Source organism: Grus americana, unplaced genomic scaffold (assembly GCF_028858705.1).
Source record: "Grus americana isolate bGruAme1 unplaced genomic scaffold, bGruAme1.mat scaffold_507, whole genome shotgun sequence".
In the NCBI taxonomy this organism is placed as follows: Eukaryota; Metazoa; Chordata; class Aves; order Gruiformes; family Gruidae; genus Grus; species Grus americana.
Genome location: NW_026561760.1, coordinates 19156 through 47035, shown reverse-complemented (window position 1 = coordinate 47035; position 27880 = coordinate 19156). Strand labels below are relative to the sequence as shown.

Genomic DNA, 27880 nt, shown 5'->3' with positions numbered 1-27880 from the left:
GGTGCCAGCCCCAAAACGGGTGCCTGCCCTCAAACCTCCCTCAGCGGCCCTCGCACACCACCACTCACATTGGGGCTGCAGGCTCGCCTAGCCGAGCAAGGCCTCAACATGTCACCTCATGTCACTATCATCAAAAATATGCCCAAATCCACCAAACTGGAAACGTCGAGACCCTGCTCCCAGGACAAAGGTGCCAGCCCCAAAACGGGTGCCTGCCCTTAAACCTCCCTCAGCGGCCCTCGCACACCACCACTCACATTGGGGCTGCGGGCTCGCCTAGCCAAGCAAGGCCTCAACATAGCACCTCATGTCACTATCATCAAAAAAATGCCCAAATCCACCAAACTGGAAACGTCGAGACCCTGCTCCCAGGACAAAGGTGCCAGCCCCAAAACGGATGCCTGCCCTCAAACCTCCCTCAGCGGCCCTCGCACACCACCACTCACATTGGGGCTGCGGGCTCGCCTAGCCGAGCAAGGCCTCAACATGTCACCTTATGTCACTCTTGTCAAAAATATGCCCAAATCCACCAAACTGGAAACGTCGAGACCCTGCTCCCAGGACAAAGGTGCCAGCCCCAAAACGGGTGCCTGCCCTCAAACCTCCCTCAGCGGCCCTCGCACACCACCACTCACATTGGGGCTGCGGGCTCGCCTAGCCGAGCAAGGCCTCAACATAGCACCTCACGTCACTATCATCAAAAATATGCCCAAATCCTCCAAACTGGAAACGTCGAGACCCTGCTCCCAGGACAAAGGTGACAGCCCCAAAACGGGTGCCTGCCCTCAAACCTCCCTCAGCGGCCCTCGCACACCACCACTCACATTGGGGCTGCGGGCTCGCCTAGCCGAGCAAGGCCTCAACATAGCACCTCAGGTCACCATCATCAAAAATTGCCCAAATCCACCAAACTGGAAACGTCGAGACCCTGCTCCCAGGACAAAGGTGCCAGCCCCAAAACGGGTGCCTGCCCTCAAACCTCCCTCAGCGGCCCTCGCACACCACCACTCACATTGGGGCTGCGGGCTCGCCTAGCCGAGCAAGGCCTCAACATAGCACCTCACGTCACTATCATCAAAAAAATGCCCAAATCCACCAAACTGGAAACGTCGAGACCCTGCTCCCAGGACAAAGGTGACAGCCCCAAAACGGGTGCCTGCCCTCAAACCTCCCTCAGCGGCCCTCGCACACCACCACTCACATTGGGGCTGCGGGCTCGCCTAGCCAAGCAAGGCCTCAACATAGCACCTCACGTCACTATCATCAAAAAAATGCCCAAATCCACCAAACTGGAAACGTCGAGACCCTGCTCCCAGGACAAAGGTGCCAGCCCCAAAACGGGTGCCTGCCCTCAAACCTCCCTCAGCGGCCCTCGCACACCACCACTCACATTGGGGCTGCGGGCTTGCCTAGCCGAGCAAGGCCTCAACATAGCACCTCACGTCACTATCATCAAAAATATGCCCAAATCCACCAAACTGGAAACGTCGAGACCCTGCTCCCAGGACAAAGGTGCCAGCCCCAAAACGGGTGCCTGCCCTCAAACCTCCCTCAGCGGCCCTCGCACACCACCACTCACATTGGGGCTGCGGGCTCGCCTAGCCAAGCAAGGCCTCAACATAGCACCTCACGTCACTATCATCAAAAAAATGCCCAAATCCACCAAACTGGAAACGTCGAGACCCTGCTCCCAGGACAAAGGTGACAGCCCCAAAACGGGTGCCTGCCCTCAAACCTCCCTCAGCGGCCCTCGCATACCACCACTCACATTGGGGCTGCGGGCTCGCCTAGACGAGCAAGGCCTCAACATAGCACCTCACGTCACTATCATCAAAAATATGCCCAAATCCACCAAACTGGAAACGTCGAGACCCTGCTCCCAGGACAAAGGTGACAGCCCCAAAACGGGTGCCTGCCCTTAAACCTCCCTCAGCGGCCCTCGCACACCACCACTCACATTGGGGCTGCGGGCTCACCTAGCCGAGCAAGGCCTCAACATGTCACCTTATGTCACTCTTGTCAAAAATTTGCCCAAATCCACCAAACTGGAAACGTCGAGACCCTGCTCCCAGGACAAAGGTGCCAGCCCCAAAACGGGTGCCTGCCCTCAAACCTCCCTCAGTGGCCCTCGCACACCACCACTCCCATTGGGGCTGCGGGCTCGCCTAGCCGAGCAAGGCCTCAACATAGCACCTCACGTCACAATCATCAAAAATATGCCCAAATCCACCAAACTGGAAACGTCGAGACCCTGCTCCCAGGACAAAGGTGCCAGCCCCAAAACGGGTGCCTGCCCTCAAACCTCCCTCAGCGGCCCTCGCACACCACCACTCACATTGGGGCTGCAGGCTCGCCTAGCCGAGCAAGGCCTCAACATAGCACCTCATGTCACTATCATCAAAAAAATGCCCAAATCCACCAAACTGGAAACGTCGAGACCCTGCTCCCAGGACAAAGGAGCCAGCCCCAAAACGGGTGCCTGCCCTCAAACCTCCCTCAGCGGCCCTCGCACACCACCACTCACATTGGGGCTGCAGGCTCGCCTAGCCAAGCAAGGCCTCAACATAGCACCTCATGTCACTATCATCAAAAAAATGCCCAAATCCACCAAACTGGAAACGTCGAGACCCTGCTCCCAGGACAAAGGTGCCAGCCCCAAAACGGGTGCCTGCCCTCAAACCTCCCTCAGCGGCCCTCGCACACCACCACTCACATTGGGGCTGCAGGCTCGCCTAGCCGAGCAAGGCCTCAACATAGCACCTCATGTCACTATCATCAAAAAAATGCCCAAATCCACCAAACTGGAAACGTCGAGACCCTGCTCCCAGGACAAAGGTGCCAGCCCCAAAACGGGTGCCTGCCCTCAAACCTCCCTCAGCGGCCCTCGCACACCACCACTCACATTGGGGCTGCGGGCTCGCCTAGCCGAGCAAGGCCTCAACATAGCACCTCATGTCACTATCATCAAAAAAATGCCCAAATCCACCAAACTGGAAACGTCGAGACCCTGCTCCCAGGACAAAGGTGCCAGCCCCAAAACGGGTGCCTGCCCTCAAACCTCCCTCAGCGGCCCTCGCACACCACCACTCACAATGGGGCTGCGGGCTCGCCTAGCCGAGCAAGGCCTCAACATAGCACCTCACGTCACAATCATCAAAAAAATGCCCAAATCCTCCAAACTGGAAACGTCGAGACCCTGCTCCCAGGACAAAGGTGACAGCCCCAAAACGGGTGCCTGCCCTCAAACCTCCGTCAGCGGCCCTCGCACACCACCACTCACATTGGGGCTGCGGGCTCGCCTAGCCGAGCAAGGCCTCAACATAGCACCTTATGTCACTATCATCAAAAATATGCCCAAATCCACCAAACTGGAAACGTCGAGACCCTGCTCCCAGGACAAAGGTGACAGCCCCAAAATGGGTGCCTGCCCTCAAACCTCCCTCAGCGGCCCTCGCACACCACCACTCACATTGGGGCTGCGGGCTTGCCTAGCCGAGCAAGGCCTCAACATGTCACCTCATGTCACTATCATCAAAAATATGCCCAAATCCACCAAACTGGAAACGTCGAGACCCTGCTCCCAGGACAAAGGTGACAGCCCCAAAACGGGTGCCTGCCCTCAAACCTCCCTCAGCGGCCCTCGCACACCACCACTCACATTGGGGCTGCGGGCTCCCCTACCCGATCAAGGCCTCAACATAGCACCTCACGTCACTATCATCAAAAATATGCCCAAATCCACCAAACTGGAAACGTCGAGACCCTGCTCCCAGCACAAAGGTGCCAGCCCCAAAACGGGTGCCTGCCCTTAAACCTCCCTCAGCGGCCCTCGCACACCACCACTCACACTGGGGCTGCGGGCTCGCCTGGCCGAGCAAGGCCTCAACATAGCACCTCACGTCACAATCGGCAAAAATCAGCATTCATGCTCCAAACTGGAAACGTCGAGACCCTGCTCCCAGGACAAAGGTGCCAGCCCCAAAACGGGTGCCTGCCCTCAAGCCTCCCTCAGCGGCCCTCGCACACCACCACTCACATTGGGGCTGCGGGCTCGCCTAGCCGAGCAAGGCCTCAACATGTCACCTTATGTCACTATCATCAAAAATATGCCCAAATCCACCAAACTGGAAACGTCGAGACCCTGCTCCCAGGACAAAGGTGCCAGCCCCAAAACGGGTGCCTGCCCTCAAACCTCCCTCAGCGGCCCTCGCACACCACCACTCACATTGGGGCTGCGGGCTCGCCTAGCCGAGCAAGGCCTCAGCATAGCACCTCACGTCACCATCATCTGTGGTGGGTTGAGCCTGGGTCCGGGCCAGGTGCCCACCAGAGCCGCTCTCTCTCTCCCCTCATTCACAAGTTCCAGGCCGGACCGCTGGACCCGTGCAGAGGGGAGCCCACGTGACGTGGTTTAGCCCCAGCCGGCAGCTGGGTGCCACGCGCCGCTCACCCACCCCTCCCCCGGCGGGCTGGGGAAGAGAACGGAAAAACAACGGCAAAGCCTCGAGGGTTGGGAGAAGGGCAGTTTACTGGGACAGCAAGGGAGAGGGAAACAATCAACAACAGTACTGATAACAGATATTCACAATGGGTGATAACAAAGAACAATTTACCGATCCGACCGGACGCTCAGCCTGTCCCAGAGCCACACCAAACCCGCCCCTGCCCGACCAGCCCCCTTTTATGGTGAGCATGATGTCACACGGTATGGAATAGCCCCCGGCCAGCTTGGGTCACCTGTCCTGGCTCTTTGTGAAATTAACTCTGTCCTTGCCAGAACCAGGACACCACGCCAGGGCAGGATTGCTGGCAGGACTTGTGACCCCGTGGGGGACCCCACGCTGGAGCAGTTTGCTCCTGAAGGTCTGCACCCCGTGAGAGGGACTCCATGCTGGAGCAGGGGAACGATGAGAGGAGTCCTCCCCCTGAGGCTGAAGAGGCGGCAGAAACACCGTGAGATGAACTGACCGTAACCCCCACTCCCCGTCCCCCTGTGCCGCTGAGGGGGGGAAGGTTGAAGCCGGGAGTGAAGTTGAGCCCGGGAAGATGGGAGGGGTGGGGGGAGGTGTTTTAAGAGTTGATTTTATTTTCTCATTGCTCTACTCTGTTTTGCCTAGTAATACATTAGATGAATTCCCTCTCTCAGTTTGGTCTCTTTTGCTCGTGACAACAATTAGTGAGTGATCTCTCCCTGTCCTTATCTCGACCCACAAGCATTTCGTTATGCCTTTTCTCCCCTGTTTGGTGAATGAGGGGAGTGAGAGAGCGGCTCTGGTGGGCACCTGGCCCCCAGCCAGGCTCAACCCACCACAAGGGGAAGCTTCTAGCAGCTTCTCACAGAAGCCACCCCTGTAACCCCCCGCTACCAAAACCTTGCCACGCAAACCCAACACATTGGGGTGGGGGGGAAGCGATTTTTAGGGGCAAACGGTACCGATTTGGGGTCGGCTTGGGATCTTCTGAACCACAGGGTTCAGGACCAGACACCTTTGTTCGGTGCCAGCCCTTTACCAAGGGTTTAGGCGCTGCTCGTCGCCCCTCTTCCTAATTTTTTTTTTTGGGGGGGTGGGGTGGGGGTGTTTTTCCTTCCCTTTCTCCTATTTTTAGGTTCAGGTGAATCCCAAATACATCGTCCTGGACTCGGACTTCACCAACAACGTGGTGAGGTGCAACATCCATTACACCGGGCGCTACGTCGCCACGACAAACTGCAAGATTTCCCAGTAAGGAGATGTCCCTCTGTCCTTCTGTCCTTCCCTTGGCAAAAAAACCCCAACAAAACAACCCAAAAAAACCCAAACCCCCCAAAACCCACAGAGATGGGGTGGGACGCGAGCGGTTTAATTCCTTTTCTTCTCCGCTTACGCCCGGGTTTTCTGCCCGAGCATCCGACAAAGAGCTGGATGCGGCCAGCGGTGGAGCTGGGGGGGGGTCGGTGTTTCGCTCCTTTTGGGGTGTTTATATTGAATTTCCTTGTTATTCCAGGGAAGAACGAAGCTGAATTTCAAAAGAAATCCCTGCTCTGCTTTTGACAGAATGGTTTTAAATGTCTTCCTGAGCGCATTGCCCAAATCCTGACTTTTTTTCTTTCTTTTTTTTTTTCTTTCAGATCTTGATGGGAGCGGGGCTGGAGGGACGTCACCTGCCCCAACCCCTGTCCCCCCCTCGAGAAAGTGCCTCAGCTGGCTCCTCTGGCCCACGGGAGACCCCGGAGCCCATCAGCAGCTCCTCCACACCCCCCCGCCCCCAAAACCCCCACCATTTCTTTACGTTCAAAGGAGGGGAAGCGAGAATGACTCCTTGAAATATTTTTTTATACTTAACTTTTCTTTAACCTTTGGTTTTTTGGGGTTTTGGTTGTTTTTTTTTCTTTAATTTCCTAAGGGAAACCGATGCTAAGTTTTAGCCGGAATAAAGGCCGGGGCCCGTAAATGCTGTATAAATGCTGTAAATCACATATTAGCAATAGTAGCCTTTAACCCCTTCGGCATTATTTTTTTTTTTTTGCGGGGGGGGGAGCGGGAGAGGAAAGAAGACAGCCTGGGGTGAAGAAGACACCCCGGATTTGGAGGTGCTGCCCCGGTAGGGATGCTCGACTCCTCGATGCTCTGGGATGCTCCGGTTGTTTTGGGGGCCGAAGGTGCTGGAAATCCCATCGCCCTACGGGGGGGGCTTGCTCCCTCTGTTCGGCCTGTAAAAATAGGAAGGGAGCCCTTGAGATGACTGGAAGTCTTGTTTTATTATTATTTTTACTAATATTATTATTATTGTTATTATTATTGTTATTATTGTTATTTTCACAAGCTTTAAAACCAGAAATCATTAAAACACGTTGCTTTGGAGGGTTCGGTGTTTAATGCCACCGCGACGGGGTGTCCTGGGGGGGGGGGGGCACCACTGGGATGGGGGGTGACCCCAGGGGATGGGGGGTGACTCGGGGGGATGGGGGGGTGACCCCAGAGGATGGGGGGTGACCCGAGGGAAACCCATGGGCTTTTTTTCCCCGTTGCCCTTTCATCCTGGACGCTGGAGAGCAAAGGGCACAACGCCTGAGGGGGGGAAAGGATGCAACACCCCCCCCACCCCCCCAAAAGACCCCCCAAGTGATGTCTGCTGCCTGCCCTGCCTGGGGGGGGCTGTGGGGCACAGCCACCCTCCTGCCGACACCCTTTGTGCCACGGCCCCCCCGCCAGCTCTTGTGTGTCCCCCCCCTTCCCCCGTGTCCCCCCCGGCCCCGGGCCCAGGCAGGCCCCGCCCCTTTCCCCGCCCCGGTCCCGGCAACCCCCGGGGGGGGGGAACTGCGGGGAGGGGCGGGGCGGGGCGGGGCGGAAGGGGCCGGGCAAGGGAACGGAACGGAAGGGGAGGGAAGCGGGAGAGGCGCTGGGTTCCCCGGGGCAGGAAGCGGCGGCCGGGGGCTCCGGGAAGGGCCCGGGTGAGGGGCGCCTCCGGGTCCCGGCAGCCATGCCCTTGTCTCCCTCCCGGGCACGGAGCCGGGGCCCGGCGGGGCGGCGAAGCGCGGCGAGGGACCGGGACCGGGAGCGGGAGCGGCAGCACCGAGCCCAGGTGAGGGACGCCGGGGGGTTCCGGGGCTGGGAGGGGGCGGTCTGGCGCCGGGGGCGGCTGCTGGGCGCGGGCCGGGCCCTGCCGGGGAGCCCCAGCCCCGGGGGCCTCGCTGGGGACGGCCCTGCCCGGCCCCGGCCCTCTGCCCGCCGGGGCTGGCCGTGCAGCCCAAGGCCGGCCCTGCATCGGTGTAGCTCCAGCCCAGGGAAATTTCAGCTCCAGCCCTACAGTTTTTATTTGAACTCCAGTTCTGTGGTCTTTGGGTTTGCTCCAGCCCCACAGCAGTGATTTCGGCCCCAGGCCTATGGTCCTTAGCCCAGCTCTGTGTGATTTCAGCCTCAGCCCTTCTGGTCTGTATTTCAGCTCCACTCCCAGCCCGACTGCAGTGATTTCAGCTCTGGCCCTACAGTTTTTATTCCAGCTCCAGGTTCGGTGTTTCAGCTCCAGCCGCAGTCGTTCTTCAGCCCCAGCTCTGTCACATCTCAGCTCCAGCCCACAGCAGTGATTTCAGCTCCAGCCCTGCCATCTTTAGTCCAGCTCTGGGTGATTTCAGCTCAAGCCCTGTGGTTTTTATTTCAGCTCTGAGTGACGTCAGCGCTGGCCCTACAGTTCTTATTTCAGCCCCAGCCCTGAAGGATTTATTTCAGCTCCAGCTCCAGGTTTGGTATTTCAGCTCCAGCCCCACAGCAGTGAGTTCAGCCCAGCCCTACAGTTTTTTTTTCAGCTCTGAGTGATTTCAGCTCTGGCCCTACAGTTTTTATTTCAGCTCCGGGTTCAGTATTTCAGCTGTTAGATTTGAGCTCCACTCCCAGCCCCACAGCAGTGATTGCAGCCCCATCCCTACCATCTTGATTCCAGCTCCAGAGATTTCAGCCCCACAGCTTTTATTCCAGCTCCATTCCCAGCCCTACAGTTTTTATTTCAGCTCTGGCCCTACAGTATTTATTTCAGCTCCAGGTTCGGTGTTTCAGCTCCAGCCGCAGTCGTTCTTCAGCCCCAGCTCTGTCCTGGCTCAGCTCCAGCCCCACAGCAGTGATTTCAGCCCCAGCCCTGCCATCTTTAGTCCAGCTCTGGGTGATTTCAGCTCAGGCCCTGTGGTTTTTATTTCAGCTCTGAGTGATTTCAGCCCCGGCCCTACAGTTTAGATTTCAACTCCAGCTCCAGGTTTGTTATTTCAGCTCCAGCCCCACAGCAGTGATTTCAGCCCTGGCCCTACAGTTTTTATTTCAGCTCTGAGTGATTTCAGCTCTGGCTGTACAGTATTTATTTCAGCTCTGGCCCTGAAGGATTTCTTTCAGCTCCAGCCCCAGGTTCAGTATTTCAGCTGTTAGATTTCAGCTCCGACCCTACAGTTTTTAGTCCAGCTCTGTTAGATTTCAGCCCCAGCTGTACAGTTTTTATTTCAGCTTCAGGTTTGGTATTTCAGCTCCAGCTGCAGTCGTTCTTCAGCCCGAGCCCCACATCAGACATTTCAGCCCTGGCACTACAGTTTTTATTCCAGCTCTGAGTGATTTCAGCTCCAGGTTCGGTGTTTCAGCTCCAGCCGCAGTCGTCCTTCAGCCCCAGGTCTGTCACATCTCAGCTCCAGCCCCACAGCAGTGATTTCAGCCCCAGCCCTGCCATCTTTATTCAAGCTCTGAGATTTCAGCTCTGGCCCTATGCTCTGTATTTCAGCTGCATTCCCAGCCCCACAGCAGTGATTTGAGCCCCAGCCCAAAAGTTTTTATTTCGCCTCCAGTTCTACGGCATTTCAGCCCCACAGCAGTGATTGCAGCCCCAGCCCTACCATCTTTATTCCAGCTCTGAGTGATTTCAGTTCTGATCCTACAGATTTTATTTCAGCTCCAGGTTCGGTGTTTCAGCTCCAGCCGCAGTCGTTCTTCAGCCCCAGCTCTGTCACATCTCAGCCGCAGCCCCACAGCAGTGATTTCAGCTCCAACCCTGCCATCCTGATTTCATCTCCCACCCTACAGTAGCTATTGAACCCCAGGATTTCCACTCCAGGCCTGTGCTGTTTCCCCTCCCACCCACCCACTCTTCATTTCACCCCCCCCAGCCTCACAGACTTTCTTACGGCTCCAGCTCTGCGTTGTTTCAGCTCCAGCCCTGCAGTGTTTAGCTCAGCCTCAGCTCTACATCTTCCTGCTGCCTCCGTGTTCTCACAGCAGCTCTGGGGGCTGTTGATAAGGTAGTAAGTCAATCACTGTCATCACTCAACTATCAAAACTGTCCCACTGTGTCTGTGCCCTGAATAAAGTGTTCCTGTTGTGTGTGTGTCCCCATTTCAGAGGGGAGTTTGGCCTGGTGCATGCTGGCATCCCGTGTTTCAGGGGCAAATAAAACCAGACCCCCACCTCTGGTGAGGGTCCCACAGCCCTGCCACCACACACCCCCCAGTGTTTGGGGGCTGGGAGCAGCCACTGGGCCACCTCTTCCCTGTCCCAGAAGCCACCACTTGGGCTGGTTCTGAGCCCCAACCCCCCCCTCACAGCTTGTTTTCAGGCCCAGAAACACAGCACTCTGGGGACTTTTGGAGCAGCTGAACCCCAGGACTGAGCTGGGCTGTTCAGCCCCAACCACAGAACTTCATCCTCCTTTGGGGGGCTGGAAACACCCTTGAGGCTGCTGCTGTGGCCCATGTGTGAAGGGAAAGGGGGGCCACAGCCCAGGGAGTGCTTGGGAACTGCGGGCACCCACCCAGACAGGGAAAGCTTTATTGCACTTTATTCCACTTGATTTTTCAATTATTGTTATGCATTACACTTCTTGTAATAAACCAACACAATAGCTTTATTAGCAGTACTAGTTACAGTATTGTTTAAAAGCCAAGCGCGCCCCCCTCCCCCCACCCGCGGCAACATCCGCGGGGAGCCGGGCCCGGGAACCCCCACGCAGCCCGGCCGCGCCCCGACCCCCCACCCGACCCCCGCTGGGGCTCGGCACCCGCCCCCTGTAGCGGCCGGCGCCCCTCCTCGCTCGGCGCCGCTCCGGCCGCCGCTGCCCGACACAAGCGGGGAAGAGCCAACAGAACGCGACCTGGCTGTCACGCCGGGCACGGACCCAAGCGGCACCCCCGTCCCAGGGCATCGCCCGCCCGGGCCGCGTCTCCCCGACCACCTCCCGCCCGGCGCCGTCGACCGCAAGGCTCCCGCCCCCGGAACGCACCGCGAACCCGCCCGCACAGTGGCTCGGGCCCGGTCAGACGCAGGGGGCCCACGGCCGGACACTACTGCCCGCCGCCCCAGGACTGAGCTGTTCAGCCCCAAACACAGCACTTAGTCCTCGCTTGGGGGGGGCTGGCTGGAAACACCCCCCGGGGCTGCTGCTCCTCTGGCCCATGTGTGAGGGGGAAGGCACCCGCCCAGGGCCCCGGGCAGGGAGTGCTTGGGAACTGGGGGGGGGGGGGGGGGGGGGGGGCGGCAGGGGGCACCTCCCGCGGGGAGGAACCGGCCCTGGGGCACTGGGGGCAGCACCCACCCACCCCCCCCCGGGGAAAGCTTTATTGCACTGGATTACACTTTATTATCGCACCGTTACGGTTACACAGCGTGCTTACAGGACCATCATAAACCAGCAAGAGTTCTTTATTCTCTGTAGTTGCAGCAGTATTTAAGCCCCAGCCTCCACAGCCCCGCTCCCCACAGCCCCGCTCCCCACAGCCCCGCTCCCCACAGCCCCGCTCCCCACAGCCGCAGCCCCCGCAGGAGCCGGGCCCGGTCCCCCCCAGCCCGGCCCGGCCCAGCCCAGTCGCACCCCGGTCCTGCTCGGCACCCGAACCGGTCGTCGCGTCCCCCCACATGCCCCGGGCAGCGGCCGGCGCCCTTCCCGCCCCTGCGGCACCGGCACCCGCTCGGCGCCGCTCCGGCCTCCGGGGCCGCCGCTGCCCGACACAAGCGGGGAGCAGCCGCCGGCACGGGAACCCGCTCCCACCCACGGCCCGGACCGGCACCCCCGACCCGGGACACGGCCCGCCCGGGCCCGCGTCTGACCGGGTCTCCCCCGCCCGGCACCCCCGGCCCCAGCACACACCACGGGCCCGCCCGCGCGAACGGAGGCCCCGGCCCGGCCAGACACACGGGAACCGCGGCCGACCACCGCTGCCGGCCGACCACCGCTGCCAGCCACCCCGCTCCCAGCGCCCCCCCGGCCCGGCTCACCGGCGCTCCTCAGCCCGCGGGGCGGCAGCAGCACCACCCCCACGGCCGCTCCCCACGGCCGCCGCCACACACTGACAGCGCCGCCGGCCCGCGCAAGCGCTCTACCCTCTCGGGCCCCGCCCCCACCCCCGACCAGCCCACCCGTGCCCCGCCCATCTCCGCGCCGCCCAATCGCGACCCGCCCTTTCCCTCCGGCCACGCCCCATCCCGTCGCCGCTCCGCCCAATCGCGGCCCGCCCTTTCCCTCCGGCCACGCCCCATCCCGTCCATCTCCGCGCCGCCCAATCGCGGCCCGCCCTTTCACTCCGGCCCCGCTGAACCCGCTCCGGGAGAGCCGACCCGCAAGGAGTCGCGGTTTCCGGGTCCCGCCCCGTTCTCCCTCTCAGCCCCGCTCCCGGAGGGCGCCCGGCCCGGGCAGTCCCGGCGGCAGCTGAGGCCCTTCCCGGCTTTAGGGGCTTGAACGGGAACCGGGGGCGGCCTCGCTGCGGAGCCCCTGCCCGCTCTCCCCGGCACACCGACAGCGGCTGCCGGGGCTACTGCAGCGGGGCCGCGACCCCTCGAGTCTCCCGGCAGCGGCCCCCGCGGCTGCGCGGGGCACAGGCTGGGCTCCGGGTCCCGGCAGCCATGCCCTTGTCTCCCTCCCGGGCACGGAGCCGGGGCCCGGCGGGGCGGCGAAGCGCGCCGAGGGACCGGGAGCGGCAGCACCGAGCCCAGGTGAGGGACGCCGGGGGGTTCCGGGGCTGGGGGGGGGCGGTCTGGCGCCGGGGGAGCCCTGTCTCCCTGCCCGGCCCCGGCCCTCTGCCCGCCGGGGCTGGCCGTGCAGCCCAAGGCTCCTACGCGCTTCATTGCAGCTCCCGCCTGGCCCAGCTCCGCTCAGGGACGCTCCGGCTCGGCACCAGCTCGGCTCCAGCCCCGCGCTCGGCGCTTCGGCCCCGGCTCCGGCCCGGAGGCGTCTGCGCTCCCGGTGCTGGGCGCTGCGGGGAACAGATGCTGCTGCTGCTGCTGCTGCTGCTTCCGACAGCTCCGGCTGAGGGGAACCCGGGCTGCTGCCCTCTCTGGCTCAGGAAAGCTCCGGCTTGTTCCAGCTCCGGCTGATGGACGCTCCAGCCCCGCATGGCTGCAGCTGCAGCTCCAGCCCCGTGTGATTTCGGCTCCCGATGCCGCCCGCTCCAGGTAAGAGACGCTCCGGCCGACGGACGAGCTGTCTCGTTCCCCGTCTCCCCGGCGCCAAGTTCGGTCCTTTGCCGGCCGAGGCGGGAGCCCAGGCTGCTCAGCACGGCGTTACCCAGGGGGTTCAGTCCCTCATTTTTGCCGTAAATATGGTAAATGCGGCTGTGCGGAGCGACGGAATCGCCCCCCTTAAGGGCTGGCTGGGCTCCTCGGTCACCGCCGCTGCTCGGGTCACCGCTCCGTGCGGGGGGTGTGTGTGTCCATCGTCGCTGCTCCAAACCCGCTTCCCGCAGGGGGTTCTGCTGGATTCCGGCCGTGGCTTTGTGCCCGCTGTCACGGAAGGGTCGGTCTTCTCTGGGGTGTCCTCGGCTTGGGTCTGGGGGTCACGTGGGGGGTGGGGGGGCCCAGGGAAAAGCTGCGACCCCCAGGCAGCATTCGTTCTGTCGCAGTTTCCAGCTCGCCTTTCGCACGGGCTCAGGGACCCGCCGGCTTGTTGCAGCTCCGGCTCCTCCACGCTCCGGCCGATGGACGTCCCACCTCGTCCCACCCCTGCCCGCTCCGGCCGAGAGACGCTCCTGCTCCTGACAGCCCCGGGGGCTTTTGTCCAGCTCCGGCCCTGCGTCATTTTGGGCCCAGCCGAGACACCGGACGTTCCCGTTTCTCGCAGCTCCAGCCCTACAGCTCCTCCCAGCTCTGCCCAATGGACGCTCGAGCCCTGCGTGAGCTCCTGCTGCTTCCAGCTCCAGGCGCCGGACGCTCGGCTGGTTCCCCTCCCGCTGAGGGGCCCCCAGCTCGGAGTCAGAGCTGCTCCCCACCTCTGGGGGCTGGTGACGAGGTCGTAAATCAATCACTGTCATCGCTCAAGTACCACCCCTGTCTGGCCCTTGAATAAAGCCTCGGTGCCCCCATTTTCGCCCAGAGACTATCTCAGACGTTGAGTTCGGCCTGGTGCATGCCAGCGTCCCGCGCTTCGGGGGCAAACGCGACCGGACCCCCACCTCCGGTGAGGGTCCCGCAGCCCTGCCCCACCCACCCACCGACTTCCCCCCACCCCCAGAGCTGGCATTTGGGGGCTGGGAAGGGCTGCTCAGGCTCCAGTTCCCAGCCCCTAAAGGCAGCGCTTGGGCTGGTTCTGAGCCCCAACACCCTGCAGGCCACCCCCACCCCCTGCCAGCTTGTTTTCAGGCCCAGAAACGCAGCACTGGGCTCCATTTCCAAGCTCTGAAAACGCAGCACTTTTAGTCTCTTCTTTGGACTGAGCTGCTGAACCCCAGGACTGAGCTGTTCAGCCCCAAACACAGCACTTAGTCCTCGCTTGGGGGGGGCTGGCTGGAAACACCCCCCGGGGCTGCTGCTCCTCTGGCCCATGTGTGAGGGGGAAGGCACCCGCCCAGGGCCCCGGGCAGGGAGTGCTTGGGAACTGGGGGGGGGGGGGGGGGGCAGGGGGCACCTCCCGCGGGGAGGAACCGGCCCTGGGGCACTGGGGGCAGCACCCACCCACCCCCCCCCGGGGAAAGCTTTATTGCACTGGATTACACTTTATTATCGCACCGTTACGGTTACACAGCGTGCTTACAGGACCATCATAAACCAGCAAGAGTTCTTTATTCTCTGTAGTTGCAGCAGTATTTAAGCCCCAGCCTCCACAGCCCCGCTCCCCACAGCCCCGCTCCCCACAGCCGCAGCCCCCGCAGGAGCCGGGCCCGGTCCCCCCCAGCCCGGCCCGGCCCAGCCCAGCCGCACCCCGGTCCTGCTCGGCACCCGAACCGGTCATCGCGTCCCCCCACATGCCCCGGGCAGCGGCCGGCGCCCTTCCCGCCCCTGCGGCACCGGCACCCGCTCGGCGCCGCTCCGGCCTCCGGGGCCGCCGCTGCCCGACACAAGCGGGGAGCAGCCGCCGGCACGGGAACCCGCTCCCACCCACGGCCCGGACCGGCACCCCCGACCCGGGACACGGCCCGCCCGGGCCCGCGTCTGACCGGGTCCCCCCCGCCCGGCACCCCCGGCCCCGGCACACACCGCGGGCCCGCCCGCGCGAACGGAGGCCCCGGCCCGGCCAGACACGCGGGAACCGCGGCCGGGAACCGCGACCGACCACCCCGCTCCCAGCGCCCCCCAGCCCGGCTCACCGGCGCTCCTGGGCCCGCGGGGGAGCGGCAGCACCAACAGCACCCACCGCCGCTCCCCGCCGCCGCTGCCGCTCAGCACTACTGCCGCCACCGCCGCCCGCGCACGCGCCCTACAGCCTCCGGACCCGCCAATCCCAGCCCGAGACACCGCCCGGACCCACCAATCCGGCCCGCCCAGCCGCGGCCCGCCCATCTCCGCTCGACCCAATCCCGGCCCGCCATTTCAATCCGCCCCGGTTTAGCCCATCTCCGCTCGAGCCAATCCGGACCCTTCATGTCACGCCCCGCCCATCTCCGCTGGGCCCAATCCCAACCCGCCATTTCAATCCGCCCCAGTGTATCCCGTCTCTGCTCCGCCCAATCCCGGCCCGCCATTTCAATCCGGGCCCGCCCGCTCTCCCCAGCACACCATCAGCAGCTGCCGGGGCTACCCCAGCGGAGCCGCGACCCCTCGAGTCTCCCGGAGCGGCGGCGACGGCGCGCTCGGGGCCTCCGGGGGACGGGTGAGGCGGAGACGGGGCGCCAGAGGGGGGCGGGCCCGGTTTGAAAAGACCGGACGGGCTTGGGCGGAGCAGAGACGGGATAAACCGGGGCGGATTGAAATGGCGGGTTGGGATTGGGCCCAGCGGAGATGGGCGTGGCGTGACATGAAGGGTCGGGATTGGTTCGAGCGGAGATGAGATAAACCGGGGCGGGTTGAAATGGCGGGCCAGGATTGGGCCGAGCGGGGATGGGCGGGCCGCGGCTGGGCGGGTCCGGGCGGTGTCTCGGGCTGGGATTGGCGGGTCCGGAGGCTGTAGGGCGCGTGCGCGGGCGGCGGTGGCGGCAGTAGTGCTGAGCGGCGGCGGCGGCGGCGGGGAGCGGCGGTGGGTGCTGTTGCTGCTGCCGCTCCCGCTCCCCCGTGGGCCTAGGAGCGCCGGTGAGCCGGGCTGGGGGGCGCTGGGAGCGGGGTGGTTGGCAGCGGTGGTCGGCCGCGGTTCCCGGCCGCGGTTCCCGCGTGTCTGGCCGGGCCGGGGCCTCCGTTCGCGCGGGCGGGCCCGCGGTGTGTGCCGGGGCCGGGGGTGCCGGGCGGGGGAGACCCGGTCAGACGCGGGCCCGGGCGGGCCGTGTCCCGGGTCGGGGGTGCCGGTCCGGGCCGTGGGTGGGAGCGGGTTCCCGTGCCGGCGGCTGCTCCCCGCTTGTGTCGGGCAGCGGCGGCCCCGGAGGCCGGAGCGGCGCCGAGCGGGTGCCGGTGCCGCAGGGGCGGGAAGGGCGCCGGCCGCTGCCCGGGGCATGTGGGGGGACACGATGACCGGTTCGGGTGCCGAGCAGGACCGGGGTGCCGCTGGGCTGGGCCGGGCCGGGCTGGGGGGGACCGGGCCCGGCTCCTGCGGGGGCTGCGGCTGTGGGGAGCGGGGCTGTGGAGGCTGGGGCTTAAATACTGCTGCAACTACAGAGAATAAAGAACTCTTGCTGGTTTATGATGGTCCTGTAAGCACGCTGTGTAACCATAACGGTACGATAATAAAGTGTAATCCAGTGCAATAAAGCTTTCCCCGGGGGGGGGGGTGGGTGGGTGCTGCCCCCAGTGCCCCAGGGCCGGTTCCTCCCCGCGGGTGGGGCCCCCTGCCGCCCCCCCCCCCCCCCCCCCAGTTCCCAAGCACTCCCTGCCCGGGGCCCTGGGCGGGTGCCTTCCCCCTCACACATGGGCCAGAGGAGCAGCAGCCCCGGGGGGTGTTTCCAGCCAGCCCCCCCCAAGCGAGGACTAAGTGCTGTGTTTGGGGCTGAACAGCTCAGTCCTGGGGTTCAGCAGCTCAGTCCAAAGAAGAGACTAAAAGTGCTGCGTTTTCAGAGCTTGGAAATGGAGCCCAGTGCTGCGTTTCTGGGCCTGAAAACAAGCTGGCAGGGGGTGGGGGTGGCCTGCAGGGTGTTGGGGCTCAGAACCAGCCCAAGCGCTGCCTTTAGGGGCTGGGAACTGGAGCCTGAGCAGCCCTTCCCAGCCCCCAAATGCCAGCTCTGGGGGTGGGGGGAAGTCGGTGGGTGGGTGGGGCAGGGCTGCGGGACCCTCACCGGAGGTGGGGGTCCGGTCGCGTTTGCCCCCGAAGCGCGGGACGCTGGCATGCACCAGGCCGAACTCAACGTCTGAGATAGTCTCTGGGCGAAAATGGGGGCACCGAGGCTTTATTCAAGGGCCAGACAGGGGTGGTACTTGAGCGATGACAGTGATTGATTTACGACCTCGTCACCAGCCCCCAGAGCTGGGGAGCAGCTCTGACTCCGAGCTGGGGGCCCCTCAGCGGGAGGGGAACCAGCCGAGCGTCCGGCGCCTGGAGCTGGAAGCAGCAGGAGCTCACGCAGGGCTCGAGCGTCCATTGGGCAGAGCTGGGAGGAGCTGTAGGGCTGGAGCTGCGAGAAACGGGAACGTCCGGTGTCTCGGCTGGGCCCAAAATGACGCAGGGCCGGAGCTGGACAAAAGCCCCCGGGGCTGTCAGGAGCAGGAGCGTCTCTCGGCCGGAGCGGGCAGGGGTGGGACGAGGTGGGACGTCCATCGGCCGGAGCGTGGAGGAGCCGGAGCTGCAACAAGCCGGCGGGTCCCTGAGCCCGTGCGAAAGGCGAGCTGGAAACTGCGACAGAACGAATGCTGCCTGGGGGTCGCAGCTTTTCCCTGGGCCCCCCCACCCCCCACGTGACCCCCAGACCCAAGCCGAGGACACCCCAGAGAAGACCGACCCTTCCGTGACAGCGGGCACAAAGCCACGGCCGGAATCCAGCAGAACCCCCTGCGGGAAGCGGGTTTGGAGCAGCGACGATGGACACACACACCCCCCGCACGGAGCGGTGACCCGAGCAGCGGCGGTGACCGAGGAGCCCAGCCAGCCCTTAAGGGGGGCGATTCCGTCGCTCCGCACAGCCGCATTTACCATATTTACGGCAAAAATGAGGGACTGAACCCCCTGGGTAACGCCGTGCTGAGCAGCCTGGGCTCCCGCCTCGGCCGGCAAAGGACCGAACTTGGCGCCGGGGAGACGGGGAACGAGACAGCTCGTCCGTCGGCCGGAGCGTCTCTTACCTGGAGCGGGCGGCATCGGGAGCCGAAATCACACGGGGCTGGAGCTGCAGCTGCAGCCATGCGGGGCTGGAGCGTCCATCAGCCGGAGCTGGAACAAGCCGGAGCTTTCCTGAGCCAGAGAGGGCAGCAGCCCGGGTTCCCCTCAGCCGGAGCTGTCGGAAGCAGCAGCAGCAGCAGCAGCAGCATCTGTTCCCCGCAGCGCCCAGCACCGGGAGCGCAGACGCCTCCGGGCCGGAGCCGGGGCCGAAGCGCCGAGCGCGGGGCTGGAGCCGAGCTGGTGCCGAGCCGGAGCGTCCCTGAGCGGAGCTGGGCCAGGCGGGAGCTGCAATGAAGCGCGTGGGAGCCTTGGGCTGCACGGCCAGCCCCGGCGGGCAGAGGGCCGGGGCCGGGCAGGGAGACAGGGCTCCCCCGGCGCCAGACCGCCCCCCCCCAGCCCCGGAACCCCCCGGCGTCCCTCACCTGGGCTCGGTGCTGCCGCTCCCGGTCCCTCGGCGCGCTTCGCCGCCCCGCCGGGCCCCGGCTCCGTGCCCGGGAGGGAGACAAGGGCATGGCTGCCGGGACCCGGAGCCCAGCCTGTGCCCCGCGCAGCCGCGGGGGCCGCTGCCGGGAGACTCGAGGGGTCGCGGCCCCGCTGCAGTAGCCCCGGCAGCCGCTGTCGGTGTGCCGGGGAGAGCGGGCAGGGGCTCCGCAGCGAGGCCGCCCCCGGTTCCCGTTCAAGCCCCTAAAGCCGGGAAGGGCCTCAGCTGCCGCCGGGACTGCCCGGGCCGGGCGCCCTCCGGGAGCGGGGCTGAGAGGGAGAACGGGGCGGGACCCGGAAACCGCGACTCCTTGCGGGTCGGCTCTCCCGGAGCGGGTTCAGCGGGGCCGGAGTGAAAGGGCGGGCCGCGATTGGGCGGCGCGGAGATGGACGGGATGGGGCGTGGCCGGAGGGAAAGGGCGGGCCGGGATTGGGCGGCGCGGAGATGGACGGGATGGGGCGTGGCCGGAGGGAAAGGGCGGGCCGGGATTGGGCGGCGCGGAGATGGACGGGATGGGGCGTGGCAGGAGTGAAAGGGCGGGCCGCGATTGGGCGGAGATGGACGGGATGGGGCGTGGCCGGAGGGAAAGGACGGGTCGCGATTGGGCGGCGCGGAGATGGGCGGGGCACGGGTGGGCTGGTCGGGGGTGGGGGCGGGGCCCGAGAGGGTAGAGCGCTTGCGCGGGCCGGCGGCGCTGTCAGTGTGTGGCGGCGGCCGTGGGGAGCGGCCGTGGGGGTGGTGCTGCTGCCGCCCCGCGGGCTCAGGAGCGCCGGTGAGCCGGGCCGGGGGGGCGCTGGGAGCGGGGTGGCTGGCAGCGGTGGTCGGCCGCGGTTCCCGTGTGTCTGGCCGGGCCGGGGCCTCCGTTCGCGCGGGCGGGCCCGCGGTGTGTGCTGGGGCCGGGGGTGCCGGGCGGGGGAGACCCGGTCAGACGCGGGCCCGGGCGGGCCGTGTCCCGGGTCGGGGGTGCCGGTCCGGGCCGTGGGTGGGAGCGGGTTCCCGTGCCGGCGGCTGCTCCCCGCTTGTGTCGGGCAGCGGCGGCCCCGGAGGCCGGAGCGGCGCCGAGCGGGTGCCGGTGCCGCAGGGGCGGGAAGGGCGCCGGCCGCTGCCCGGGGCATGTGGGGGGACGCGACGACCGGTTCGGGTGCCGAGCAGGACCGGGGTGCGACTGGGCTGGGCCGGGCCGGGCTGGGGGGGACCGGGCCCGGCTCCTGTGGGGAGCGGGGCTGTGGGGAGCGGGGCTGTGGGGAGCGGGGCTGTGGAGGCTGGGGCTTAAATACTGCTGCAACTACAGAGAATAAAGAACTCTTGCTGGTTTATGATGGTCCTGTAAGCACGCTGTGTAACCGTAACGGTGCGATAATAAAGTGTAATCCAGTGCAATAAAGCTTTCCCCGGGGGAGGGTGGGTGGGTGCTGCCCCCAGTGCCCCAGGGCCGGTTCCTCCCCGCGGGAGGTGCCCCCTGCCGCCCCCCCCCCGCCCCAGTTCCCAAGCACTCCCTGCCCGGGGCCCTGGGCGGGTGCCTTCCCCCTCACACATGGGCCAGAGGAGCAGCAGCCCCTGGGGGTGTTTCCAGCCAGCCCCCCCCAAGCGAGGACTAAGTGCTGTGTTTGGGGCTGAACAGCTCAGTCCTGGGGCGGCGGGCAGTAGTGTCCGGCCGTGGGCCCCCTGCGTCTGACCGGGCCCGAGCCACTGTGCGGGCGGGTTCGCGGTGTGTTCCGGGGGCGGGAGCCTTGCGGTCGACGGCGCCGGGCGGGAGGTGGTCGGGGAGACGCGGCCCGGGCGGGCGATGCCCTGGGACGGGGGTGCCGCTTGGGTCCGTGCCCGGCGTGACAGCCAGGTCGCGTTCTGTTGGCTCTTCCCCGCTTGTGTCGGGCAGCGGCGGCCGGAGCGGCGCCGAGCGAGGAGGGGCGCCGGCCGCTACAGGGGGCGGGTGCCGAGCCCCAGCGGGGGTCGGGTGGGGGGTCGGGGCGCGGCCGGGCTGCGTGGGGGTTCCCGGGCCCGGCTCCCCGCGGATGTTGCCGCGGGTGGGGGGAGGGGGGCGCGCTTGGCTTTTAAACAATACTGTAACTAGTACTGCTAATAAAGCTATTGTGTTGGTTTATTACAAGAAGTGTAATGCATAACAATAACTGAAAAATCAAGTGGAATAAAGTGCAATAAAGCTTTCCCTGTCTGGGTGGGTGCCCGCAGTTCCCAAGCACTCCCTGGGCTGTGGCCCCCCTTTCCCTTCACACATGGGCCACAGCAGCAGCCTCAAGGGTGTTTCCAGCCCCCCAAAGGAGGATGAAGTTCTGTGGTTGGGGCTGAACAGCCCAGCTCAGTCCTGGGGTTCAGCTGCTCCAAAAGTCCCCAGAGTGCTGTGTTTCTGGGCCTGAAAACAAGCTGTGAGGGGGGGGTTGGGGCTCAGAACCAGCCCAAGTGGTGGCTTCTGGGACAGGGAAGAGGTGGCCCAGTGGCTGCTCCCAGCCCCCAAACACTGGGGGGGGGGTGGTGGCAGGGCTGTGGGACCCTCACCAGAGGTGGGGGTCTGGTTTTATTTGCCCCTGAAACACGGGATGCCAGCATGCACCAGGCCAAACTCCCCTCTGAAATGGGGACACACACACAACAGGAACACTTTATTCAGGGCACAGACACAGTGGGACAGTTTTGATAGTTGAGTGATGACAGTGATTGACTTACTACCTTATCAACAGCCCCCAGAGCTGCTGTGAGAACACGGAGGCAGCAGGAAGATGTAGAGCTGAGGCTGAGCTAAACACTGCAGGGCTGGAGCTGAAACAACGCAGAGCTGGAGCCGTAAGAAAGTCTGTGAGGCTGGGGGGGGTGAAATGAAGAGTGGGGGGGTGGGAGGGGAAACAGCACAGGCCTGGAGTGGAAATCCTGGGGTTCAATAGCTACTGTAGGGTGGGAGATGAAATCAGGATGGCAGGGTTGGAGCTGAAATCACTGCTGTGGGGCTGCGGCTGAGACGTGACAGAGCTGGAGCGGAAGAACGACTGCGGCTGGAGCTGAAACACCGAACCTGGAGCTGAAATAAAATCTGTAGGATCAGAACTGAAATCACTCAGAGCTGGAATAAAGATGGTAGGGCTGGGGCTGCAATCACTGCTGTGGGGCTGAAATGCCGTAGAACTGGAGGCGAAATAAAAACTTTTGGGCTGGGGCTCAAATCACTGCTGTGGGGCTGGGAATGCAGCTGAAATACAGAGCATAGGGCCAGAGCTGAAATCTCAGAGCTTGAATAAAGATGGCAGGGCTGGAGCTGAAATCACTGCTGTGGGGCTGGAGCTGAGATGTGACAGAGCTGGGGCTGAAGGACGACTGCGGCTGGAGCTGAAACACCGAACCTGGAGCTGAAATCACTCAGAGCTGGAATAAAAACTGTAGTGCCGGGGCTGAAATGTCTGATGTGGGGCTCGGGCTGAAGAACGACTGCAGCTGGAGCTGAAATACCAAACCTGAAGCTGAAATAAAAACTGTACAGCTGGGGCTGAAATCTAACAGAGCTGGACTAAAAACTGTAGGGTCGGAGCTGAAATCTAACAGCTGAAATACTGAACCTGGGGCTGGAGCTGAAAGAAATCCTTCAGGGCCAGAGCTGAAATAAATACTGTACGGCCAGAGCTGAAATCACTCAGAGCTGAAATAAAAACTGTAGGGCCAGGGCTGAAATCACTGCTGTGGGGCTGGAGCTGAAATAACAAACCTGGAGCTGGAGTTGAAATCTAAACTGTAGGGCCGGGGCTGAAATCACTCAGAGCTGAAATAAAAACCACAGGGCCTGAGCTGAAATCACCCAGAGCTGGACTAAAGATGGCAGGGCTGGGGCTGAAATCACTGCTGTGGGGCTGGAGCTGAGCCAGGACAGAGCTGGGGCTGAAGAACGACTGCGGCTGGAGCTGAAACACCGAACCTGGAGCTGAAATAAAAACTTTAGGGCCAAAGCTGAAATCACTCAGAGCTGGAATAAAAACTGTAGGGCCAGAGCTGAAATCACTGCAGTCGGGCTGGGAGTGGAGCTGAAATACAGACCAGAAGGGCTGAGGCTGAAATCACACAGAGCTGGGCTAAGGACCATAGGCCTGGGGCCGAAATCACTGCTGTGGGGCTGGAGCAAACCCAAAGACCACAGAACTGGAGTTCAAATAAAAACTGTAGGGCTGGAGCTGAAATTTCCCTGGGCTGGAGCTACACCGATGCAGGGCCGGCCTTGGGCTGCACGGCCAGCCCCGGCGGGCAGAGGGCCGGGGCCGGGCAGGGCCGTCCCCAGCGAGGCCCCCGGGGCTGGGGCTCCCCGGCAGGGCCCGGCCCGCGCCCAGCAGCCGCCCCCGGCGCCAGACCGCCCCCTCCCAGCCCCGGAACCCCCCGGCGTCCCTCACCTGGGCTCGGTGCTGCCGCTCCCGCTCCCGGTCCCTCGCCGCGCTTCGCCGCCCCGCCGGGCCCCGGCTCCGTGCCCGGGAGGGAGACAAGGGCATGGCTGCCGGGACCCGGAGGCGCCCCTCACCCGGGCCCTTCCCGGAGCCCCCGGCCGCCGCTTCCTGCCCCGGGGAACCCAGCGCCTCTCCCGCTTCCCTCCCCTTCCGTTCCGTTCCCTTGCCCGGCCCCTTCCGCCCCGCCCCGCCCCGCCCCTCCCCGCAGTTCCCCCCCCCCCGGGGGTTGCCGGGACCGGGGCGGGGAAAGGGGCGGGGCCTGCCTGGGCCCGGGGCCGGGGGGGACACGGGGGAAGGGGGGGGACACACAAGAGCTGGCGGGGGGGCCGTGGCACAAAGGGTGTCGGCAGGAGGGTGGCTGTGCCCCACAGCCCCCCCCAGGCAGGGCAGGCAGCAGACATCACTTGGGGGGTCTTTTGGGGGGGGTGGGGGGGGGTGTTGCATCCTTTCCCCCCCTCAGGCGTTGTGCCCTTTGCTCTCCAGCGTCCAGGATGAAAGGGCAACGGGGAAAAAAAGCCCATGGGTTTCCCTGGGGTCACCCCCCATCCCCTGGGGTCACCCCCCCATCCCCCCGAGTCACCCCCCATCCCCTGGGGTCACCCCCCATCCCAGTGGTGCCCCCCCCCCCCAGGACACCCCGTCGCGGTGGCATTAAACACCGAACCCTCCAAAGCAACGTGTTTTAATGATTTCTGGTTTTAAAGCTTGTGAAAATAACAATAATAACAATAATAATAACAATAATAATAATATTAGTAAAAATAATAATAAAACAAGACTTCCAGTCATCTCAAGGGCTCCCTTCCTATTTTTACAGGCCGAACAGAGGGAGCAAGCCCCCCCCGTATGGCGACGGGATTTCCAGCACCTTCGGCCCCCAAAACAACCGGAGCATCCCGGAGCATCGAGGAGTCGAGCATCCCTACCGGGGCAGCACCTCCAAATCTGGGGTGTCTTCTTCACCCCGGGCTGTCTTCTTTCCTCTCCCGCTCCCCCCCCCGCAAAAAAAAAAAAATAATGCCGAAGGGGTTAAAGGCTACTATTGCTAATATGTGATTTACAGCATTTATACGGCATTTACGGGCCCCGGCCTTTATTCCGGCTAAAACTTAGCATCCGTTTCCCTTAGGAAATCAAAAAAACCCCCAAAGGTTAAAGAAAAGTTAAGTATAAAAAAATATTTCAAGGAGTCATTCTCGCTTCCCCTCCTTTGAACGTAAAGAAATGGTGGGGGTTTTGGGGGCGGGGGGGGTGTGGAGGAGCTGCTGATGGGCTCCGGGGTCTCCCGTGGGCCAGAGGAGCCAGCTGAGGCACTTTCTCGAGGGGGGGACAGGGGTTGGGGCAGGTGACGTCCCTCCGGCCCCGCTCCCATCAAGATCTGAAAGAAAAAAAAAAAGAAAAAAAAAAAGAAAAAAAAAAAGAAAGAAAAAAAGTCAGGATTTGGGCAATGCGCTCAGGAAGACATTTAAAACCATTCTGTCAAAAGCAGAGCAGGGATTTCTTTTGAAATTCAGCTTCGTTCTTCCCTGGAATAACAAGGAAATTCAATATAAACACCCCAAAAGGAGCGAAACACCGACCCCCCCCCCAGCTCCACCGCTGGCCGCATCCAGCTCTTTGTCGGATGCTCGGGCAGAAAACCCGGGCGTAAGCGGAGAAGAAAAGGAATTAAACCGCTCGCGTCCCACCCCATCTCTGTGGGTTTTGGGGGGTTTGGGTTTTTTTGGGTTGTTTTGTTGGGGTTTTTTTGCCAAGGGAAGGACAGAAGGACAGAGGGACATCTCCTTACTGGGAAATCTTGCAGTTTGTCGTGGCGACGTAGCGCCCGGTGTAATGGATGTTGCACCTCACCACGTTGTTGGTGAAGTCCGACTCCAGGACGATGTATTTGGGATTCACCTGAACCTAAAAATAGGAGAAAGGGAAGGAAAAACACCCCCACCCCACCCCCCCAAAAAAAAAAAATTAGGAAGAGGGGCGACGAGCAGCGCCTAAACCCTTGGTAAAGGGCTGGCACCGAACAAAGGTGTCTGGTCCTGAACCCTGTGGTTCAGAAGATCCCAAGCCGACCCCAAATCGGTACCGTTTGCCCCTAAAAATCGCTTCCCCCCCACCCCAATGTGTTGGGTTTGCGTGGCAAGGTTTTGGTAGCGGGGGGTTACAGGGGTGGCTTCTGTGAGAAGCTGCTAGAAGCTTCCCCTTGTGGTGGGTTGAGCCTGGCTGGGGGCCAGGTGCCCACCAGAGCCGCTGTCTCACTCCCCTCATTCACCAAACAGGGGAGAAAAGGCATAACGAAATGCTTGTGGGTCGAGATAAGGACAGGGAGAGATCACTCGCTAATTGTTGTCACGAGCAAAAGAGACCAAACTGAGAGAGGGAATTCATCTAATGTATTACTAGGCAAAACAGAGTAGAGCAATGAGAAAATAAAATCAACTCTTAAAACACCTCCCCCCACCCCTCCCATCTTCCCGGGCTCAACTTCACTCCCGGCTTCAACCTTCCCCCCCTCAGCGGCACAGGGGGACGGGGAGTGGGGGTTACGGTCAGTTCATCTCACGGTGTTTCTGCCGCCTCTTCAGCCTCAGGGGGAGGACTCCTCTCATCGTTCCCCTGCTCCAGCATCGAGTCCCTCTCACGGGGTGCAGACCTTCAGGAGCAAACTGCTCCAGCGTGGGGTCCCCCACGGGGTCACAAGTCCTGCCAGCAATCCTGCCCTGGCGTGGTGTCCTGGTTCTGGCAAGGACAGAGTTAATTTCACAAAGAGCCAGGACAGGTGACCCAAGCTGGCCGGGGGCTATTCCATACCGTGTGACATCATGCTCACCATAAAAGGGGGCTGGTCGGGCAGGGGCGGGTTTGGTGTGGCTCTGGGACAGGCTGAGCGTCCGGTCGGATCGGTAAATTGTTCTTTGTTATCACCCATTGTGAATATCTGTTATCAGTACTGTTGTTGATTGTTTCCCTCTCCCTTGCTGTCCCAGTAAACTGCCCTTCTCCCAACCCTCGAGGCTTTGCCGTTGTTTTTCCGTTCTCTTCCCCAGCCCGCCGGGGGAGGGGTGGGTGAGCGGCGCGTGGCACCCAGCTGCCGGCTGGGGCTAAACCACGTCACGTGGGCTCCCCTCTGCACGGGTCCAGCGGTCCGGCCTGGAACTTGTGAATGAGGGGAGAGAGAGAGCGGCTCTGGTGGGCACCTGGCCCGGACCCAGGCTCAACCCACCACAGATGATGGTGACGTGAGGTGCTATGCTGAGGCCTTGCTTGGCTAGGCGAGCCCGCAGCCCCAGTGTGAGTGGTGGTGTGCGAGGGCCGCTGAGGGAGGTTTGAGGGCAGGCACCCGTTTTGGGGCTGTCACCTTTGTCCTGGGAGCAGGGTCTCGACGTTTCCATTTTGGTGGATTTGGGCATTTTTCTGATGATAGTGATATAAGGTGCTATGTTGAGGCCTTGCTCGGCTAGGGGAGCCCGCAGCCCCAATGTGAGTGGTGGTGTGCGAGGGCCGCTGAGGGAGGTTTGAGGGCAGGCACCCGTTTTGGGGCTGGCACCTTTGTCCTGGGAGCAGGGTCTCGACGTTTCCAGTTTGGTGGATTTGGGCATTTTTTTGCCGATTGTGACGTGAGGTGCTATGTTGAGGCCTTGCTCGGCTAGGCGAGCCCGCAGCCCCAATGTGAGTGGTGGTGTGCGAGGGCCGCTGAGGGAGGTTTGAGGGCAGGCACCCGTTTTGGGGCTGGCACCTTTGTGCTGGGAGCAGGGTCTCGACGTTTCCAGTTTGGTGGATTTGGGCATATTTTTGATGATAGTGACGTGAGGTGCTATGTTGAGGCCTTGCTCGGCTAGGCGAGCCCGCAGCCCCAATGTGAGTGGTGGTGTGCGAGGGCCGCTGAGGGAGGTTTGAGGGCAGGCACCCGTTTTGGGGCTGGCACCTTTGTCCTGGGAGCAGGGTCTCGACGTTTCCAGTTTGGTGGATTTGGGCATATTTTTGATGATAGTGACATGAGGTGCTATGTTGAGGCCTTGCTCGGCTAGGCGAGCCCGCAGCCCCAATGTGAGTGGTGGTGTGCGAGGGCCGCTGAGGGAGGTTTGAGGGCAGGCACCCGTTTTGGGGCTGGCACCTTTGTCCTGGGAGCAGGGTCTCGACGTTTCCAGTTTGGTGGATTTGGGCATTTTTTTGATGATAGTGACATGAGGTGCTATGTTGAGGCCTTGCTCGGCTAGGCGAGCCCGCAGCCCCAATGTGAGTGGTGGTGTGCGAGGGCCGCTGAGGGAGGTTTGAGGGCAGGCACCCGTTTTGGGGCTGGCACCTTTGTCCTGGGAGCAGGGTCTCGACGTTTCCAGTTTGGTGGATTTGGGCATATTTTTGATGATAGTGACGTGAGGTGCTATGTTGAGGCCTTGCTCGGCTAGGCGAGCCCGCAGCCCCAATGTGAGTGGTGGTGTGCGAGGGCCGCTGAGGGAGGTTTGAGGGCAGGCACCCGTTTTGGGGCTGGCACCTTTGTCCTGGGAGCAGGGTCTCGACGTTTCCAGTTTGGTGGATTTGGGCATTTTTTGATGATAGTGACGTGAGGTGCTATGTTGAGGCCTTGCTTGGCTAGGCAAGCCCGCAGCCCCAATGTGAGTGGTGGTGTGCGAGGGCCGCTGAGGGAGGTTTGAGGGCAGGCACCCGTTTTGGGGCTGGCACCTTTGTCCTGGGAGCAGGGTCTCGACGTTTCCAGTTTGGTGGATTTGGGCATTTTTTTGATGATAGTGACATGAGGTGCTATGTTGAGGCCTTGCTCGGCTAGGCGAGCCCGCAGCCCCAATGTGAGTGGTGGTGTGCGAGGGCCGCTGAGGGAGGTTTGAGGGCAGGCACCCGTTTTGGGGCTGGC

General features: G+C 63.0%; 2 protein-coding genes and 4 long non-coding RNA genes across 8 annotated transcripts; 3 read left to right on the top strand and 3 right to left on the bottom strand.

Moving 5' to 3' along the window:
* Window positions 1–4362: 4362 nt before the first annotated feature.
* Window positions 4363–6723, top strand: LOC129200798 (uncharacterized). Of its 2 annotated transcripts, XR_008575100.1 has the most exons (4): window positions 4363–4686; window positions 4778–4953; window positions 5608–5723; window positions 6110–6723. It is a non-coding gene; the product is annotated as an uncharacterized LOC129200798 (long non-coding RNA). The 2 variants fall into 2 exon arrangements; XR_008575099.1 differs by having other exon boundaries at window positions 4363–4953.
* Window positions 6724–8377: 1654 nt separating this feature from the next.
* Window positions 8378–11174, top strand: LOC129200803 (uncharacterized). Of its 2 annotated transcripts, none has more exons than XR_008575103.1 (3): window positions 8378–8517; window positions 9104–9748; window positions 10052–11174. It is a non-coding gene; the product is annotated as an uncharacterized LOC129200803 (long non-coding RNA). The 2 variants fall into 2 exon arrangements; XR_008575104.1 differs by having other exon boundaries at window positions 9104–9919.
* A 183-nt stretch (window positions 11175–11357) lies between these two features.
* LOC129200800 (skin secretory protein xP2-like) lies at window positions 11358–13744 on the top strand. Its single transcript, XM_054812056.1, has 4 exons — window positions 11358–11396; window positions 12170–12431; window positions 12569–12890; window positions 13555–13744. Exons 1-4 carry the CDS (start codon window positions 11358–11360, stop codon window positions 13727–13729), a joined length of 798 nt encoding a protein of 265 aa, XP_054668031.1. The 3' UTR covers window positions 13730–13744.
* A 3392-nt stretch (window positions 13745–17136) lies between these two features.
* LOC129200797 (translation initiation factor IF-2-like) lies at window positions 17137–19698 on the bottom strand. The gene is made up of 4 exons (XM_054812055.1): window positions 19660–19698; window positions 18525–18786; window positions 18066–18387; window positions 17137–17569 (listed from the first exon to the last, which is right to left on the bottom strand). The coding sequence occupies exons 1-4, from the start codon at window positions 19696–19698 to the stop codon at window positions 17227–17229; spliced, it is 966 nt and encodes a 321-aa protein (XP_054668030.1). The 3' UTR covers window positions 17137–17226.
* A 960-nt stretch (window positions 19699–20658) lies between these two features.
* LOC129200802 (uncharacterized) lies at window positions 20659–23183 on the bottom strand. The gene is made up of 3 exons (XR_008575102.1): window positions 22966–23183; window positions 21269–21400; window positions 20659–20965 (listed from the first exon to the last, which is right to left on the bottom strand). It is a non-coding gene; the product is annotated as an uncharacterized LOC129200802 (long non-coding RNA).
* A 619-nt stretch (window positions 23184–23802) lies between these two features.
* Window positions 23803–26173, bottom strand: LOC129200799 (uncharacterized). The gene is made up of 3 exons (XR_008575101.1): window positions 25844–26173; window positions 24806–25752; window positions 23803–24394 (listed from the first exon to the last, which is right to left on the bottom strand). It is a non-coding gene; the product is annotated as an uncharacterized LOC129200799 (long non-coding RNA).
* Window positions 26174–27880: the final 1707 nt, after the last annotated feature.

Coding starts and splice junctions, on each gene's coding strand:
- LOC129200800 (XM_054812056.1), top strand. CDS start 11,358: ATGCCCCGGGCAGCGGCCGGCGCCCTTCCCGCCCCTGCG. Junction 11,397..12,169: donor GCGCCCTTCCCGCCCCTGCG/GCACCGGCACCC, acceptor TCCCGGCTTTAG/GGGCTTGAACGGGAACCGGG. Junction 12,891..13,554: donor CCCGATGCCGCCCGCTCCAG/GTAAGAGACGCT, acceptor CGTTTCTCGCAG/CTCCAGCCCTACAGCTCCTC.
- LOC129200797 (XM_054812055.1), bottom strand. CDS start 19,698: ATGCCCCGGGCAGCGGCCGGCGCCCTTCCCGCCCCTGCG. Junction 18,787..19,659: donor GCGCCCTTCCCGCCCCTGCG/GCACCGGCACCC, acceptor TCCCGGCTTTAG/GGGCTTGAACGGGAACCGGG. Junction 17,570..18,065: donor CCCGATGCCGCCCGCTCCAG/GTAAGAGACGCT, acceptor GGCTTGTTGCAG/CTCCGGCTCCTCCACGCTCC.